The following is a 16,249-nucleotide window of genomic DNA, read 5'->3' as shown; positions in this document are numbered from 1 at the left end:
GAGGAACTCCAAGTCGAAGTCCTTTTGAAGTTTGGTTGAGCGTTTGGTCCACTTGGTGTTCCTTGGTACATGCTAGAATCTGAGATCCGCGCAATGTGGGCTATGGCCGAGGAATCCTTCGATCGTCGACTGCAGAACTCCAGGAATTGTTACTTCAGAATCCGAACACCACTCCCCCAGTTCTGGAGTCGAGGAGAGGGGGGTGTTCGGTCGAGGAGTTGCGCGGTAGCGTAGCTTGGCGGGGTGTTGCGGTGTTGATCCGAGCTATGCCCGAGTTTGATGCTCGGCGGTGTTGTGTCGAGCAAAGTATTGAGTTCTCTGATGCTCGACAATGTTGTGCCGAGGAAGGGTCGAGGCGTCGAGGAAAGTACCGAGTTCTCTGATGCTCGGCAATGTTGTGCCGAGGAAGGGTCGAGGCTTTGAGGAAAGTACAGAGTTCTCTTATGCTCGGCAATGTTGTGCCGATAAAGGGTCGAAGAGTTGAGTTGGGCTTCGAAGTCTAGGCCTCTCTGATGCTCGGTAGTGCTGCGCCGAGGAAGGTGTCGAGTTGGGCTTCGAAGCTCGGGCCTCTCTGATGCTTGGTAGAGCTGCATCGAGGAAGGGTTCTCTAATGCTCGACAACGTTGTGCCGAGGAAGGTGTTGAGGCATCGAGTTGGGGTCCGAAGCCTAGGCCTTTCTGATGCTCAGTGGTGTTGTGCCGAGGAAGGGTGCCGAGCTCTCTGATGCTTGACAACGCTATGCTGAGCTTTCTGTTCTTCGGCAGAGGAACTTGCTCTTGAAATTTTGGAATCCGAACACCACTCCCCCAGTTCCGAAGTCGAAGAGTGGTGTGCTCAGCTGAGGCATAGCGTGTCCTCCCTTGGTTTGTGTCCTAAGGAGACCTGAGGAGTTAACTGGACTAGTGGTCCTAGGTGAACCCAGGGCAACTGCGGCGTTGGTTGGACCAGTGCTGAAGGGCGAACCAGGGCAATTGATGATCTGAACATTGCTTCTCAAGGTTGTCGCTTCGGCTCCCAAGGCCTTGCGCATGCGGTAACAATCGCGTTGTTTGGTCTTCCCGAGCTTCGTCAGGGCGGCGGTTGATCCCCACCGTTGATCTGGCTTTGATTTGTGCTGCTAGGGTTATAAGAAGGGGTGGGCGAGCATTTCTCCTTTGCCATTTGCGAGAGGAGTTGCCTAGATTGCTCGACGAGGTGTAGTTGGTGTTGCTCCTTTGCTCTTGTTCCTCGACTTTGAGTTTGGTAAGATGTCTTCATCATCCTCGCATTCTACTTCTAGTTCTTTGGGTTCTAGTGAGTCTGATTATGAGTCAGAGGTTTGGGATTTTGAGACTACCAAGATTTAGGAGGCCGAGGTTGGTCCCTCCGAGGTAAAAGTCGAGTTTCCCTTGTGGGTTGGTCATCGGTTTGGGACCACACCCTAAATCTTGACCCTAGGGATATGGCTCGGATCCGATTTATGTACGATATCCCTGAGGAATTCAGGATGAGGTGCCCGCAGCCTGGCGAGATGGCAACAGATGCTCGGCCTAGTGAGATATGTGTGTACAAGAATAGTTTAGAAGTCGGGCTGAGGTTTCCTCTATATGAAGGGATTGTCGGGGAGCTTCAGTGGTACCGACTATTGCTAGTGCAGCTGATGCCGAACTCCTTTAGGTTTTTGTTTAGCCTTATGTCTTACTACGTGGTTCGTGATATCGAGCTGACCCTTGACATGGTGAGCTTCCTCCTTCAGTTAAAGCATCACCAACAGGGGTATTACTACTTTTCGACTAGGAAGAACGCCCGGGTATTAGTCGGAGCCCCCAGTTTCGTGAAACATTGGAAGGAGACTTTCTTCTTGGTGCACTGTCTTGGGGGGTTCCCCCTTTCTGTTGCGTTGCAAATGTCGAGGACGAAAGTGCCCCAACCTCTATGGTCGACGCACACCTTGGAGGAGAGGTCGGCTCTAAGCATGATTCACGAGATAGATGTGATAGCGTACACATGCTCGAAGAAGTTGATGCAGAGGGTGGCTGGTCTGTTCTTTTCGTTGCTCCGCCATACTTACTGAATTATACTTGTTTCCTTACTTGTATGACCTTGTACTTACTGCTCTGATTCCACGGTGTAGGTGTGGAGATGGCAACCAAGGAAGAAATTATTTGCTTTATGAGGGAGAACCGGCAAAGGCAGAGCCAAGCTGGTGCGCGGTTGTAGGACCGTCCTGAGGTGGTCCCTCCTCCGAGGTCTTCCGATAGGGCGTCCCGACGCTACAAAAGAGTCAGGCAGCAAGGAAATGATGACGAGGATGTTGTCATCGTGGATCCTGAGGAGGTTTGTCGGAATGCGGTTCCTTCACAGATTGAAGTTGGGGTAGTAGCTCGGATATACACATGCTGCGCTGGTCTGTGCATACTAGGGACAGGCTAGAGACTCCAAGGGTTCCCGAGCAGCTGCTTCGAGGAATGATGATGGCATACATAACTGAGGAAGCAATGAGCTCTAGGAGCAGTGCCCTGGAATGTTCGCTTATTCGGGTTGCGGCTCAAGTACGCTCATGACTGCTTTCGTTGCTTTGAGTAGGTTTCCTCAGGCTAAAAATGTTTCTTGTGTCCACAAAACATGTGCTTGACCATCGCTCTGATCGACCGCCTCCGACATCTACGCGGACTGTACGAGGCGGAGCACTCCGAGTACTTGCGACAGAAGGATCAGTTGGACGAGCTTCGAGAGGCAGGGAATGGTTAGCCATGCTAGAGAAGGAGGTCGCTGAGCTAAATGCACAGTTGGCTGAACAGACGAGCGTGGTGCATAGCCAGAGGTAGGAGATTTCTGAGCTAAAGGCAGAGAGGGAGCAACTAAGGCAGGAGGCCACTGAGGAAGTGGTGGATTGGTATAAGGCCTTGGTGGAGCTTCGGAGGGACATGGACCAATATGCCTCGGCTTCCTTTGAAGCTGGATTCAACGTCTTCCACAGGAGGGATCTACGACACTACCTAGAGATGAGCGAGATTGCATGAACTTGGGAGGCGTATGACTTAGATACTCCACCTACTTCAGACAATCTTGTTGACGAGGAAGCCGACGAGGATGACGACGGTGAAGATGGTGAGGGCAATGACGAGGCTGCTGATCCCCCTGCCGAGGATTGAAGAGCTACGGGTTCCTTTGTTTTTCTTGTTCTTGTAATGGCTCGGTATTCCGAGCTTTCATCTACTGTACTAACTGTTTAACTTAATGAAACTTTTTGTTCTTCTAAACTCGTGTGCATACATACATCCAAAATTTTCTTTCTTCTTTTTTTAGGGTTCCTCGGCCTTGCCTTGGCCGAGATCTTCAGTCTCCGCCTAGTGGAGCCAGAGTATATTCTGAGCTCTCATCTTCAGGATGCTCAATTTCTGGTCTCGGGAGCCTTTGGGGCCCTTCGAGGTCTAGCTGTTGCTCGGCTAGCTCTGACCGACCGTTAGTCAATGGGTGAGTGGAGTTTAGTAACCATCCTCAGGCCTTGATGGGCGAGAACGTTCTTCTCCACCTTAGGCTCGGGTCATGGACAGCGGGGTCAAATTGGTTGGCGATACGCTGCCAAGCTACACGTCGTAGGCTCGGGCTGTTCAAAGATTAGTCGAGTCAGTGAGTTGTGCCGAGATACGCATGTGTTGTGCGGCCTTATAGCATGGTTTACGCGGTGTGTTTGTGTGCGATGTGCAGGACAATCAGACGTGTAGCTTGAATTAAACAATCTGCATCAGTCGTCAAACTATTGATAATACATTTGAAGATTCCATGTGTTCCAACTTCTCAATATTGGTCGGCCATCAAGGTCTTCGAGTCTGTAGGTGCCCAGCCTAAGGACCCTAGTGATTCTGGATGGCCCTTCCTAGTTTGGTTTGAGCTTGCCTTCCCCGATTGCGGGCATAATGACTTTGTAGAGGACAAGATTGCCTATTTTGAACACGTGTCTTCTGACTTTGGGGTCATAGTATTTCGCCATTCTTTTCTATTGCGCTACCATCTTGATGTGGGCTCTATCCCGGGCTTCTTCTACTAGGTCTAATTTTGCATGCAAGTCCTCGTCGTTCTGATCTTTATCGAAAAACTCAGCCTAGAGACTTGGGGAGCCTATTTCCACGGGCACCATGGCCTCAGCCCCGTATGTTAGGTTGAAAGGTGTCTCTCTGGTAGCCGTCCGTGAAGTGGTCCTGTATGCCTAGAGTATGCTCGACAATTCCTTGACCCACCTTCCCTTGGCCTGATCTAGCCGAGTTTTCAGGTCGTGCAATAGGGTTTGGTTGGTTACCTCGGTCTGCCCATTGCTCTGGGGTCGATGTACGGCAGTAGTTCGATGGTCAATCCTTAGGTCAGTGCAGAGAGCTTTGAACTTTTGGTCCGTGAACTACGTCCCAATGTTTGTGATGAGGATGGATGGAATACCGAATCAGTAGACAATACCTTGCCAGAAAAAGTTCTCGGCATTGTGTGCGATAATGCGTGCTAAAGCTTCGACTTCCAACCATTTGATGAAGTAATCCACTACCACCAGGAGGAACATATTTTTTGCAACTGTGGTGGGGAAGTGGCTGAGGTTGTCCATACTCCATTGTGCGAATGGGCACGGGCTAGTGATCGGCCTTAAGGGAACCGTGGGCTGATGGTGGAGATTGGAATGTTGCTGGCAACTATCACATTTCCGAACTATCTGGGTTGCGTCTTGCTTCATCGTTGACCAAAAATAACTTTGCTGGAGTGCCTTGTGTGCCAAGTGCGCGTGCCAGGGTGGTCTTCGCATGGATCTCCCTAAGGACGTAATCTGCTTCGGTTGGGGAGAGGCACTTCAAGTATGAGAGAGTATGTGACTGGCGGTAGAGCTGACCTTGGATAAGGTAGTACCGGGCTGCTCTATGCTGTAGCCTCTTTGCTTCTGTCCAATCTTCCAAAAGTGTGCCCTCCTGAAGGTACTATGTATTGGGGTCCATCCAGGATGGATCATGTTGTACCGGGAGGATGAGGAGGGCTGTTAGTGCGATGCTCGACCGGGCCAGTGTGTCCAATCGTACTATCGTGTCGAGGTTGGCTTTTGGAGAGCTAGCTAGCTTGGATAATGCATCGGCTCATTTGTTTTTGGCTCGAGGGATCTGCTAGATGTTGAAGTGCTCAAGCCGGTGAATGAACTCTTGCACCTTCTATAGATAGCTCACCATGGTGAGTGTTCGTGTTTCGAACTGGCCATATTCTCTGAGCTCCCAAGACTAGGCCGAGGCGAAGCTCGACGATCAAGGCCTCATACTCAGCTCATTATGGGATGCTTTAAACTCGAATATGAGAGCATGCTCTAACACAGTATCATCTGGGACAAGGAGGATGAGGCCGGCTTCGCTGCCTTGCTGATTCGATGAGCCATCCACGTATAGAGTCCATGTTTGTGGCAGCGGGGTTGGATCCTCGAAAGTAAACGTACAATCGGCAATGAAGTCTGCCAGAGACTGGGCCTTGATCACGGGACGGGGTGCATACTCGATGTCGAACTCACTCAGCTCTACACTCTACTTGATTAGGCGGCCAGATGCTTCCGGCCTTTGAAGGACTTGCTTGAGGGGCTGGTTAGTGAGCACTTGGATGCTGTGGGCTTGGAAATATGGCTTGAGCTTCCTGGTCGAGGTGACCAATGCCAGTGCCATTTTCTCCAAGTTGGAGTACCAGGTTTCCGCACCGCTGCCAGTCTTCCTCCTTAACTAGTACTGAGCTAACGACCTCATCCCTGGCCGAGAGGTAGAGTAGAAGCTCATCCCCTGGGCTCGGTTTGGTGAGGAGAGGCAATGAGCTTAAGTACTGCTTCAATTCCTGAAAGAACCATTCGCATTCCTTAGTCCACTAGAAGTTCTTCGGTCGCTTGAGGGCTTTGAAGAAGGTTAGGCACCAGTTCGCGGATTTGGACATAAACCTGCTAAGGGCAGTTACTCTGCTAGTGAGTCGCTTCACTTCTTTGTGAGACCGGGGTGATTGCATTTCGAGGATGACCTATACTTTTTCTATGTTGGCTTCAATCCCCCTCTGTATCACCATGAACCCAAGGAATTTACTGGAGCCGACCTCGAAAGTGCATTTGGTTGGGTTAAGGCCGAAGGGCATCATCTTGTAGCACTATAGGCCGCGGTCAGTGATGAAAGATGTTTTCTCCTGGTCATCAGGGTGCATTCGGATCTGGTTGTACCCCGAGATGGTGTCCATGAAGCTCAGGAGTTCATGACTTGCTGTGGCGTCGACGAGGTGATCGATCCTCGCTAGAGGAAAGTTGTCTTTGGGGTAGGCTTTGTTTAGGTTGGTGAAGTCGATGCATATCCTCCACTTATTACCACGTTGGCCAGCCAGTCGGGGCATTTAACTTTTTGAATGAAGTCAGCATCGAGCAACTTTTGCACTTCGTCTGCGATCATTTGCCACCGTTCCGTTGTGAAGCTCCTTTTCTTCTACTTGATAGGTTGGTAGCGGGGTTAGCGTTCAGGCGGTGCGTGATGACTTCAGGATCAATCCTCGGTATATCCGTTGTCGACCAGGCGAACACGTCGTCGTGATCCCTCAGTAGCTGCACAAGCTCTTCCTGGAGGCGGTCATCTAGGAGAGAGCCAACCTGGACCGTCCTCTTGGGTCTTCTTCATTGAGTGGCACTTGGATGAGGTGTTCGACAGGTTGACTGTGCTATGCTTTCACCTTGTCCCATAGATCATATGCTTCGGCCATCAATGTTTTCGCGGCTGGGCGTGGTCCTCGACAAGAGAGCAAGTAGCATTACCGTGCAACTCTTTGGTCTCCACGTGCCACGCCTACACCGTATTCAGTGGGGAACTTCATGGCGAGGTGGAATGTGGAGACCATAGCCTGCAGAGCATTAAGGGCTGGCCTGCCGAGGATAGCGTTGTAAGACGAGGGACAACGAATCACAATGAAGTCCGCCATGGTCGTCGCAGTGATGCCGCTATCTCCGAGCAGGAGGGGAAGTGTTATCCTTTTAGTGGGCAAGAGGGACTCCCTAGAGAAGCCCATTAGGGGAGTGTTGACTGGGGTGAGGCGCTCTTTGTCTATGTCGAGCTTCTTGAATGCGTCCTCAAAGAGCACATCAGCGGAGCTACCTGTATCAACCATGATCCGCCGCATCTCAAAATTAGCAACCTCGGCCGTGACTACCAAGGCGTCGTCATGCAGGGTTTGAATCCCCCGGAGGTCATCGTCGGTGAAGGTGATAGACTGGCTGCGCTTCTTCTTGTTCCCCCGGTTGTCGATTCCGCACAATCGTGCATACTTCTTTTGCCCCGAGCTACTCTCTCCCCCTGCGGCAATTGCTCTTGATATGACGTAGATTACACCAACAGGAGGGGCTCAAAGTGGTGGTCGAGCATTCTCTGCACACTGTTCTTCCTATGCTGGTTTCTCACTTTTGTCGAAAAACCCGCTGAGGTATCTGTGCCTGATTAGGTCTTCGATGTGGTTAGGCAGGTTGCAGTAGTTCTCCGTGTCATGATCGTGGTCCCTATGGAATTCGCAATACTTGTCGTGGTTCCACTTGTTGCCTTGTGTTTTCATCTTCTCAAGCCAACGGACATAACCTTGGTCACGGATTTGCATCAGAACTTCAGAATGCGGTGTATTCAGCGGCGTGAAGTTCAGATAGGTCAACAACAGTGTTCGCGGTCTATGATTGGGTTGGCAATCCTGCCTCTTATGTTCTGCATTAATGTAGTTCTGCGCATGGCTCATTAGCACAACTAGGGTCTACGGAGGGTTTTTTGAGATGGAGAAGTTGAATGGCAAGGGACGGCGTCCATGTTGAATAGCAGTGACGACCACAGATTGATTTAGGTTTCAGACCTATAGCACTTCCTTGTTGAATCTCACCAAGTAATCTCTGAGAGATTCTGCCTTCCTCTGCCACACTTGCATGAGGTTGGCCGAGGTCTTCCAGTGCTTCTGGCTCACCGTGAATTGTACACGAAATTGGGTTTCGAGCTGCTCCCACGATGTTATGGAACGTGGAGGCAAGGAAGAATACCAAGTCAGGGCTGGTCCTATAAGGGTGGCTACTAGGGATTTGCACATCAAGCCCTTAGAGGATCCGTGCAACATCATTTGAGCCTTCAGTGCCTCAATGTGGTCGGTGGGATCAGAATTCCCATCGTACTTTTCGAGCTGTGGTGCCCGCCACCCTGTGGGAGGCACCTCATCCACGATCTCCTAGGTGAACGGTGGCTCCTTAGTGGTCGGCGTGCCTGGCAGCGCAGGCTGATCTATAGCTGACGCCGTGCTTCTCTAGCCTTGGCTGCGCTCCAACTGTTCCAAGCGTTGTCGAATGCCATGAATTTCCCCGTCTCTGTTATCCAGGACTGTAGTATGCGCGACTTTCTCCTTCTTGGGCCGTGCAGAGCAGTCTTTCACCGAGTTGGACTTCGCAACGGAGATCACGTGAGGTGGCGTCCGCTTGTCGAGTCTCTCTTTGGCGGGGATTCGCGTGGTTTGGTGTGTCCTATTGTGGTTGTCGAGCTCGCAAGAGTGGGCCATAGAGGCGGACCTCCTTGCTGTCTCATGCTCGGACCGTGCTCCCCTCCTTTCCGGCAGACGCGTTTGGGGTCCTCGGGATGAGGATCGTCCTTGGCACATGTTGAGGAGTGAGGGGGAACGACTCGGTTGGGCGGTGCCACGGATCCTAGTGTTTGCATCATCTCGAAGATCTATCGACCTTCTCTTGCATTGCTCAAAACTGCACAGGATCAATTGCAGCTGGAGGCTGTGGAGTTTCTTGATGTGGAGGGCTACGGTGCCGAGATTTCCGAGATGGGGATCGGCCTGTTGATCGTTCGGACTGGTTCTTGGGCATCTTGATTGTTTTCTTGGCTGCGCGGTGAGGAAGGAAATATTTTCGGGAAAGGCTTTTTGTGTGTTTCCCACAGACGACGCCAATCTGATGCTACTCAATCCGAGGTGGTGCACGGACTAAGGAGAGCAACCAGATAGTCCTTGCCAATAGGGTGGTGTCGAGCTACAAGGGCAAGACCACACTTCAAGACCTATGATCAAGAAAGGTGAAGCCAAAGGCCCGGGGGGTTATCCCCGGGTCGGTACTCCAATACTCAAGTCAGTAGGAGGTAGTAGGAGGTAAGGCCGAGCTAAGAGAGTGCTGGGCCGAGCAAAGAGGAAGTATGGGCGTCCGAAGTTGGAATCCTTTACCTTGAGCATGGAATACCTTCTTATAGCCGAAGACCGTCTCTTGGTCGGGTTGGACCTTCGGGGTTGTCGGGATGAGGTTACCCGTCGAGGTATTCGGGATAGAATCTTAATCCCCGACGGAGTTTTCCTCCTTATTCTTCCTTATCGATAGTTACACTTATCTGCGTGACGTGTAGCTAACGTGGCTAAGAGGATGAATGCGTGTTGCGGAGCTGGCCGATCTATGCCAACGTGGCCAGGCTGACTGGGCAATGATTGGGTGGCCACGCATCTCTTTGGACCAGCTCAGCCATCACCTGAACTGAAACACACCATTTAGCGAGGCATATTGAGTTTGATATGATTTTGACTAATTAGCATTTAGCTTGGTATTTTGACAAAAAATCTCAAGGCATTTGTTATTTCTATTTCTGCTCCTTTTTAGTGGCTGTTAATAGACTAGATATTAGTCCATTCTGATCCGGTCCAACATGAGTCCATTACTAGGTCCAATCCAATCCAATAAAATATTTTGGTTTTAAATGATTCAATTCAATGTCTTAATAGATCATCCAACCTGATTAAATTGGTTTTAAACTTTTAATTTAGATTGCATCCAACCCAAACATGGTTCATTGACACTCTTACTTTTCTGTTAATAGACCGGATATTGGTTCAACCCAATCCAATATAAATTCATCATATGAATCCAATAAATACTTTGAACCATTAAGTCTAGACTCTAATTCAATATGTCTTATCGGAATCTTACCTATTCAAATTGGTTTTGATTCGGATAGGTCCAAACCAAACCTGGTCCATTGACTCCCCTATTATCAAGATATCTTACATGTCTCTTACAAAATGACAATTTACTGATTTAGACATTTCATATGAATAATTATAGCTGAACCATGAAATATATAAATTAACTACGGGAAGGTATGTTTGCATGTAGACACATAGATAAGGCTGTGTTGCGGTGTAAAACGTTACCACCAGTTCGGTTTCGCCAGCATTTGGATGTGGTGTAAAACATTATTAGTGGTTCATTTTTTGTAGGCATTTGGATGGAGGTTTGGTTTACATCGTAATTTGATGTAAAATGACACTTACAGTAAAGTTTTACACCGATTGTCGATGTTAAAACTACATTAATAAAATCGATGTAATTTTTACATGAACATACATTTTTCAATGCCCACCTTTTTTAAAAAGTTTAATTTTTTCAAACGGTTCGGTGTGAAACTCCACCGATGAGATTTACACTCCAAACAAATGCAACCTAAGCAACATAATACACTGAAACCCAAACCCAAACCAACTTTTTTTTTTGGGTTGGATCATAATTGGAATCAAAATCACCTATTTCTGATGCCTGTTTGGTTTGGTTGGAAATCAGAATCCGATCCAGTTGTTGTTGTTTGGTTCATTTTAAATTGAAATCAGAATCAATTGAAAATGGGAAAAATGACGATTCAGCCCAGAGTCAGAATTTGTAGGCTCAAAGTACATTTGGGGTAAGTGCCAACTCAGAATTGATGCCAATTCACGAGTGGGTATGGGTGCATAGAGTGTGGGTTTTTGACCTTTTGAATGCATATAGCTCTGCAGTGGAAATCAGAAATTTGCATTGGGCCTGTCCGTACTTTTCTGTTGAAAATTTTCAATTTTGTATTAATCTATTTATTATTACTTTATTAATATTTGATGAATATGTAATTATTATTTTATTGATATTCTACTATTTTTGTTTATTATTTAGTAATTAATATGTTAGCATTTTATTATTACTTTAATTATATTAAATTAATATTATATTTGTACTTAATTATTATTATCATAATTATTATTTATTAAATAATATCTTTGTTTTTTATTGTTAATTTATTAATATTTTAATTATTAATATATTTTTATATTATTATTATTATTATCGTATTATTACTTTCATAATATTTTATTATTTAATTATCATTTTATGAATTGTTTATTAATATTGTATTAATATCTTATTATAGTACTATTTTACAGTATTTTTGTTAGTAGTTTATTATTATTTTATTGTTTTATTAATATTAAGATTTGAAAGTTTTTGTTTTTTACTTCTTAATCTCTGGAATGGGAATCGGAATCCCAATTCCTGTAGTGTGAAACATAGGAACAGTTGGAATCGGTCAGGCCATTCCAGGAAACCAACCAAACAAATCCTAAATGGCCTAATCAAATATTATTTAGTGTTTTGTAATGTAATTGGTGAATATAAAGTATATACGGGAAAGATTAACATGAAATAAGAAAATAAAAATAATAAACAAATGATAATGACATGGATGAGAAAGCGAACAAGCACATTTACCCCGACTCTTCTTAATGTTAAAAGTGAAAGTGTATAATAATACCATACCACCAACCTATACATGCTTGTAAGTTGGTTGGTAGGAGTCTGATGAGATGCGGTGGTCATTTATAGTAGGGGCAGGTTGGGATGAGTTGTTGTTGGTCATCGCCCTGTATCCACCGTTGATGGCTGCTCCAAACACACCGTGACCGTGCTGATGCTGATGCCCCACCCCCACTCCCATGTGAAATGCGGGCGTAAAAGCCGCGATTCCCAGCGCATGCCCACCCAAGTCGGCAGTCCGCTTCACCAATGGGTCTCCGCCTCTTATGGAGCCGCGCTCGCCCTCAAACTCACGGTAGCGCTGCAGATACACGGTTAAAGGCTCGATGTAGTCATCGAACCCCAGTTTGCTCATGGCCCAAAGCACGTCGTCCGCGGTTATGGTCTTGCGCTGCTCCCTCTGGCACCGGTCGTTGGCTTCCCCCGTTATGAAGCTGATGTACTCCGACACGCACTCTTGGATCGTCTCCTTGGCGTCATCCGATATTTTAGCGTGTGCCGGCAGCACCTTGCGCATGATACGGATTACGTTGGCGATGGGCATGAACCGGTCCTGCTCTCGCACGGTGCACCCACTGTCCCGCTCCGACATGTCGTCCACCACCGTCGATTGGCTGTTTGAGGAGGAGTGATTGATGTTGGCGGCCACCATCATTTTCATCCCTTCCGTACATACAGATTTCAAATTAATATGTCAGAATTCGTTTTAACCAGAAACAAAACAAAAAATAATCAATACGTGAGAAATTGGATTGGGTTGTTTTGTTTTAGAAAAGGGTACAAAGAAAATGGGTGCGTATCAAGGCATCATGGGTATTATAGGGTTGCTTCCTTCTCTTTCCTCACTTGATTGAAGCTGTAAATCCCTCGGACAATAAGGTGTAGACTAACGGCAACCCCCAGAAGAGAGAGAAGACGACGTTCAGATATAGAATAGAGACCCAAGTTATCTTTATTAATATAGTTTTATACTTTGGAAGGGAGAGCTAATAGGAAGTTAGGAACGAGCCCTTGCATGAATGCCACGTGTTTCACCTTTGTGATTATAGAGGGAAGACTAACCCCACTCTCTGGCGTTGAATCTAAATAATAATGTCTGCGCATGTAACTCTGTAGCTTATACGACTACTGAGAAGTGAGAAAAGAAATGAATGTATGTGGGTTAGATTTTAAAGAGAGAGAGAGGTGGTAGACCTTTGCAAGCTCCGAAAATTATCAGGAAAAATAGAAATATTGCTACGTGGGGTCATAATAAGCAGCCGGTGCGTAGTTGCCAGAGTCATCACTCATCAGATCAGAATCTATCTTCTTCAGTAGATCCTCACGGCACAGGGAAGGAGAGTGAAGCAGACAATGCATACAGATTACAGCTCTTCGAATCATAAGAAGGAAATGAGAGAAAGATGTACATTTTCGATTTTTATACATGCTGGGTAGTAAGGAAATCTGCCTGAGAGATCAAAGGGAGAAGCTACAAGACTGAAAGCAAAATTACAGAGAAAACACTAATAAATTATAAGGGATTAAAGTAAGAAATCCTTCACAGAAAAAAAAGCTAGAACCCTAGAGCATCATCAAGGACGATTGGAAAGATATAGAAGTTCGAGTTGGAGTTTTTAGGGAGACGCTGAGATGGCTGAAACAGAATATACGTTTGCATGCAGGAGAAGAGATCTCTACATGAGGAGAAATGCAAAAAAAAAAAAAAAAACAAGCCTAAAATTGGTTCCTGCATGCCAGAAACGAATGGTGAGATCTCTATTTACAAATTGAACCCACAAACAAATCCCATTTACAAAATGGGAAAGCAAATAAAAGAAAGGAAAAGATTAGAACTAGAGAAACGATGTAACAGAGAGTTTGAGAGAGTTTCATCTTATTTTCGTGTGCTTTTATACTTTACCGGAGCCTGATTTAGGGTGCCTCTGGTAGCCATGAAAACCTGCACGTTCCATTTCTTCTGCTCTCTAAATCCTCTCTTTCTTTCTTTCTCTAAGCCAAGAGAAACACAGAGATTTTCTCTCTCTCTCCTCTCTCCTCTCTCCTCTCTCCTCTCTCACTTTCTAATTTGGTTCTAAGCTAATTGGGCAAGTGTCTTTATTTATAAGGGCGGATTGCTGAGAAGTGTTAACCACGTGGCGACTGGCGTTGTTAACGAGGAAGAGGAATCCGCGCAAGCGACGCCCCCTCACATTCACGGGGAGAGGTGGTTGAATAATTAGAATGCCCGGCGAATTTCCACGAAGTTGAGTTTCCGGAAAAGGCTGCACCGGCGAACGTCGGATCCACAGATGGGGATCCGACCGAGTGTTGTGATTCTCCGGCGGACGTCAGTGAAGTAGAGCTGCCGGAGGAAGAAGGCGATACTGGAAACGGGTGGTCGCAGGAGGATACTCTTGCGCTGCTGAAAATCCGGTCGGAGATGGATGCCGAGTTTAGGGATACAAACCCGTGTACCAGTGTGGGAGATCGTGTCCAGGTACCCTTTTCTAACCCCAGTAAGCTTCAACATATACAAATATTGCTGTTTATAATGCAAAACACCCATTTGTCTTCTTTGGTTTTTCCCATTTCTATTTTTTTGCTGTAAAAGCATTAAAGGTTAAATCATTTATGGGGAATGCTGAAACTTAATTAACTTGAGAGACAGTTGCTATCTACACTACGGTTGAGTGGACGGGAATGATTATTGGGGATGATATCTAGTCTAACCTCTAGTCTAGGTGTTTCCCCCGCAGGGTTCAAGGATTCCAAGGAAACCGAACCCTTAATCCATCTTCACTGGAAGTCTTCAAGGGTTTTTCCTCTCGTTTGTGTTAATATCTTTGATGGCTTTTGCATAGTTTGGACATTTGATAGTATTTAAGAACTTCTGCATAAATGTGGATAGTTGGCGGCCACCATCATTTTCATCCCTTTTCATAATATATAATTTCCGTACATAAATATTTCAAAGTAATATGTCAGTATTCGTTTTAGCCAGAAACAAAAGAAAAATAATCAATACGTGAGAAATTGGATTGGGTCGTTTTGTTTTAGAGAAGGGAAAAAATTCAAAAAGAAAAGGGGTGCGTATCAAGGCATCATGCGCATTATAGGGCGGACAGACACAGACGAGGTTGCTTTGAAGAAATTACAATAGCAAAAGTCAAAAAGTCAATAGTTGTCTGAAATTTGGGAAACAAAAGGTGAACCATTTGCAGAGTAGTTGTTGCTTCATTCTCTTTTCTCACTTGATTGAAATTGTAAATCCCTCGGACAATAAGGTGTAGACTAACGGCAACCCCCAGAAGAGAGAGAAGACGACGTTCAGATATAGAATAGAGACCCAAGTTATCTTTATTAATTAGTTTTATACTTTTATACTTTGGAAGGGAGAGCTAATAGGAAGTTAGGAACGAGCTCCTGCATGAATGCCACGTGTTTCACCTTTGTGATTATAGAAGCAAGACTAACCCCACTCTCTGGCTTTAAATCTAAATAATAATGTGTTCATGCAACTCTGTGGCCTGTACTACTACTGAGAAGTGAGATTACATGAATGTATGTAGGTTAGATTTTACATACATATATATATATATATAGAAAGAGAGAGAGAGGTAGACCTTAGCAAGCTCCGAAAATTATCAGAGAAAGGAAAAATAGGAATAATGCTACGTGGGGTCATAATAAACAGCCAGTGCGTAGCTGCCAGAGTCATCACTCATCAGATCAGACATAGAACCTATCTTCCTCAGTAGATCCACACGGCACATGCAACACAGTTGTGTGCGGAAAAAAGCAACTGATTTTAATGTCTTTGGGTTTCGTTATAGAATGAGAGTATAGGGAAGGCAAGTGAAGCAAACAATGCATGCAGCTCATCGAATCACAAGAAGAAAATGAGAGAAAGACGTACATTTTCGATTTTTATACATGCTGGGTAGTAAGGAAATCTGCCTGAGAGATCAAAGGGAGAAGCTACAAGACTGAGAGCAAAATTACAGAGAAAACACTAATAAATGATTAAGGGATTAAAGTAAGAAAGCCTTTACATAATAAAAAAGCTAGAACCCTAGAGTATCGTCAAGGACGATTGGAAAGATATAGAAGTTCAAGTTGGAGCTTTTTGGAAGACGCTGAGATGGCTGAAACAGAATATACGTTTGCATGCAGGAGAAGAGATCTCTAGATTCTCTACAGGAGGAGAAATGCAAAAAAAAAAAAAAAAGAGCCTAAAATTGGTTCCTGCATGCAAGAAACGAATGGTGAGATCTCTATTTACAAATTGAACCCACAAACAAACCCCATTTAATTTACAAAATGGGAAAGCAGATAAAGGAAAGGAAAAGATCAGAACTAGAGAAACGATGTAACAGAGAGAGTTCCATCTTATTTTCGTGTGCTTTTATACTTTACCGGAGCCTGATTTAGGGTGCCTCTGGTAGCCATGGAAACCTGCACGTTCCATCTCTTCTGCTCTTTAAATCCTCTCTTTCTTTCTTTTTTTCTCTAAGCCAAGAGAAACACAGAGATTCTTTGTCTCTCTCTCTCTCACTTTCCAATTTGGTTCGGCAAGTGTCTTTATTTATAAGGGCAGATTGCTGAGAAGTGCTAACCACGTGGCGATTGGCGTTGTTAACGAGGAAGACGGAATCCGCGCAAGCAATGCCCCCCTCACCTTCGCGAATC

The 16,249-nt window shown here is 45.9% G+C and overlaps 2 protein-coding genes across 3 annotated transcripts; both read right to left on the bottom strand.

Annotated features, from left to right (window-relative positions):
• Positions 1-6,765: 6,765 nt before the first annotated feature.
• LOC148803999 (uncharacterized) lies at positions 6,766-7,731 on the bottom strand. Its single transcript, XM_088898947.1, has 2 exons — positions 7,410-7,731; positions 6,766-7,304 (listed from the first exon to the last, which is right to left on the bottom strand). The coding sequence occupies exons 1-2, from the start codon at positions 7,729-7,731 to the stop codon at positions 6,766-6,768; spliced, it is 861 nt and encodes a 286-aa protein (XP_088755073.1).
• Positions 7,732-11,389: 3,658 nt separating this feature from the next.
• Positions 11,390-16,123, bottom strand: LOC104587883 (nuclear transcription factor Y subunit B-6-like). 2 transcript variants are annotated; one of them, XM_088894725.1, is made up of 3 exons: positions 15,977-16,123; positions 13,482-14,493; positions 11,390-12,241 (listed from the first exon to the last, which is right to left on the bottom strand). In XM_088894725.1, the coding sequence occupies exons 2-3, from the start codon at positions 13,531-13,533 to the stop codon at positions 11,589-11,591; spliced, it is 705 nt and encodes a 234-aa protein (XP_088750851.1). In that variant the 5' UTR covers positions 13,534-14,493; positions 15,977-16,123; the 3' UTR covers positions 11,390-11,588. The 2 variants fall into 2 exon arrangements, with proteins under 2 accessions (XP_088750851.1, XP_010243941.1); XM_010245639.3 differs by lacking the exon at positions 13,482-14,493 and having other exon boundaries at positions 15,977-16,116.
• Positions 16,124-16,249: the final 126 nt, after the last annotated feature.

The sequence above is a fragment of the Nelumbo nucifera genome, chromosome 1 (genome assembly GCF_055504915.1).
Source record: "Nelumbo nucifera cultivar China Antique chromosome 1, China Antique-T2T, whole genome shotgun sequence".
NCBI classification, from domain to species: domain Eukaryota; kingdom Viridiplantae; phylum Streptophyta; class Magnoliopsida; order Proteales; family Nelumbonaceae; genus Nelumbo; species Nelumbo nucifera.
This window is presented reverse-complemented; position numbering and strand designations above follow the sequence as displayed.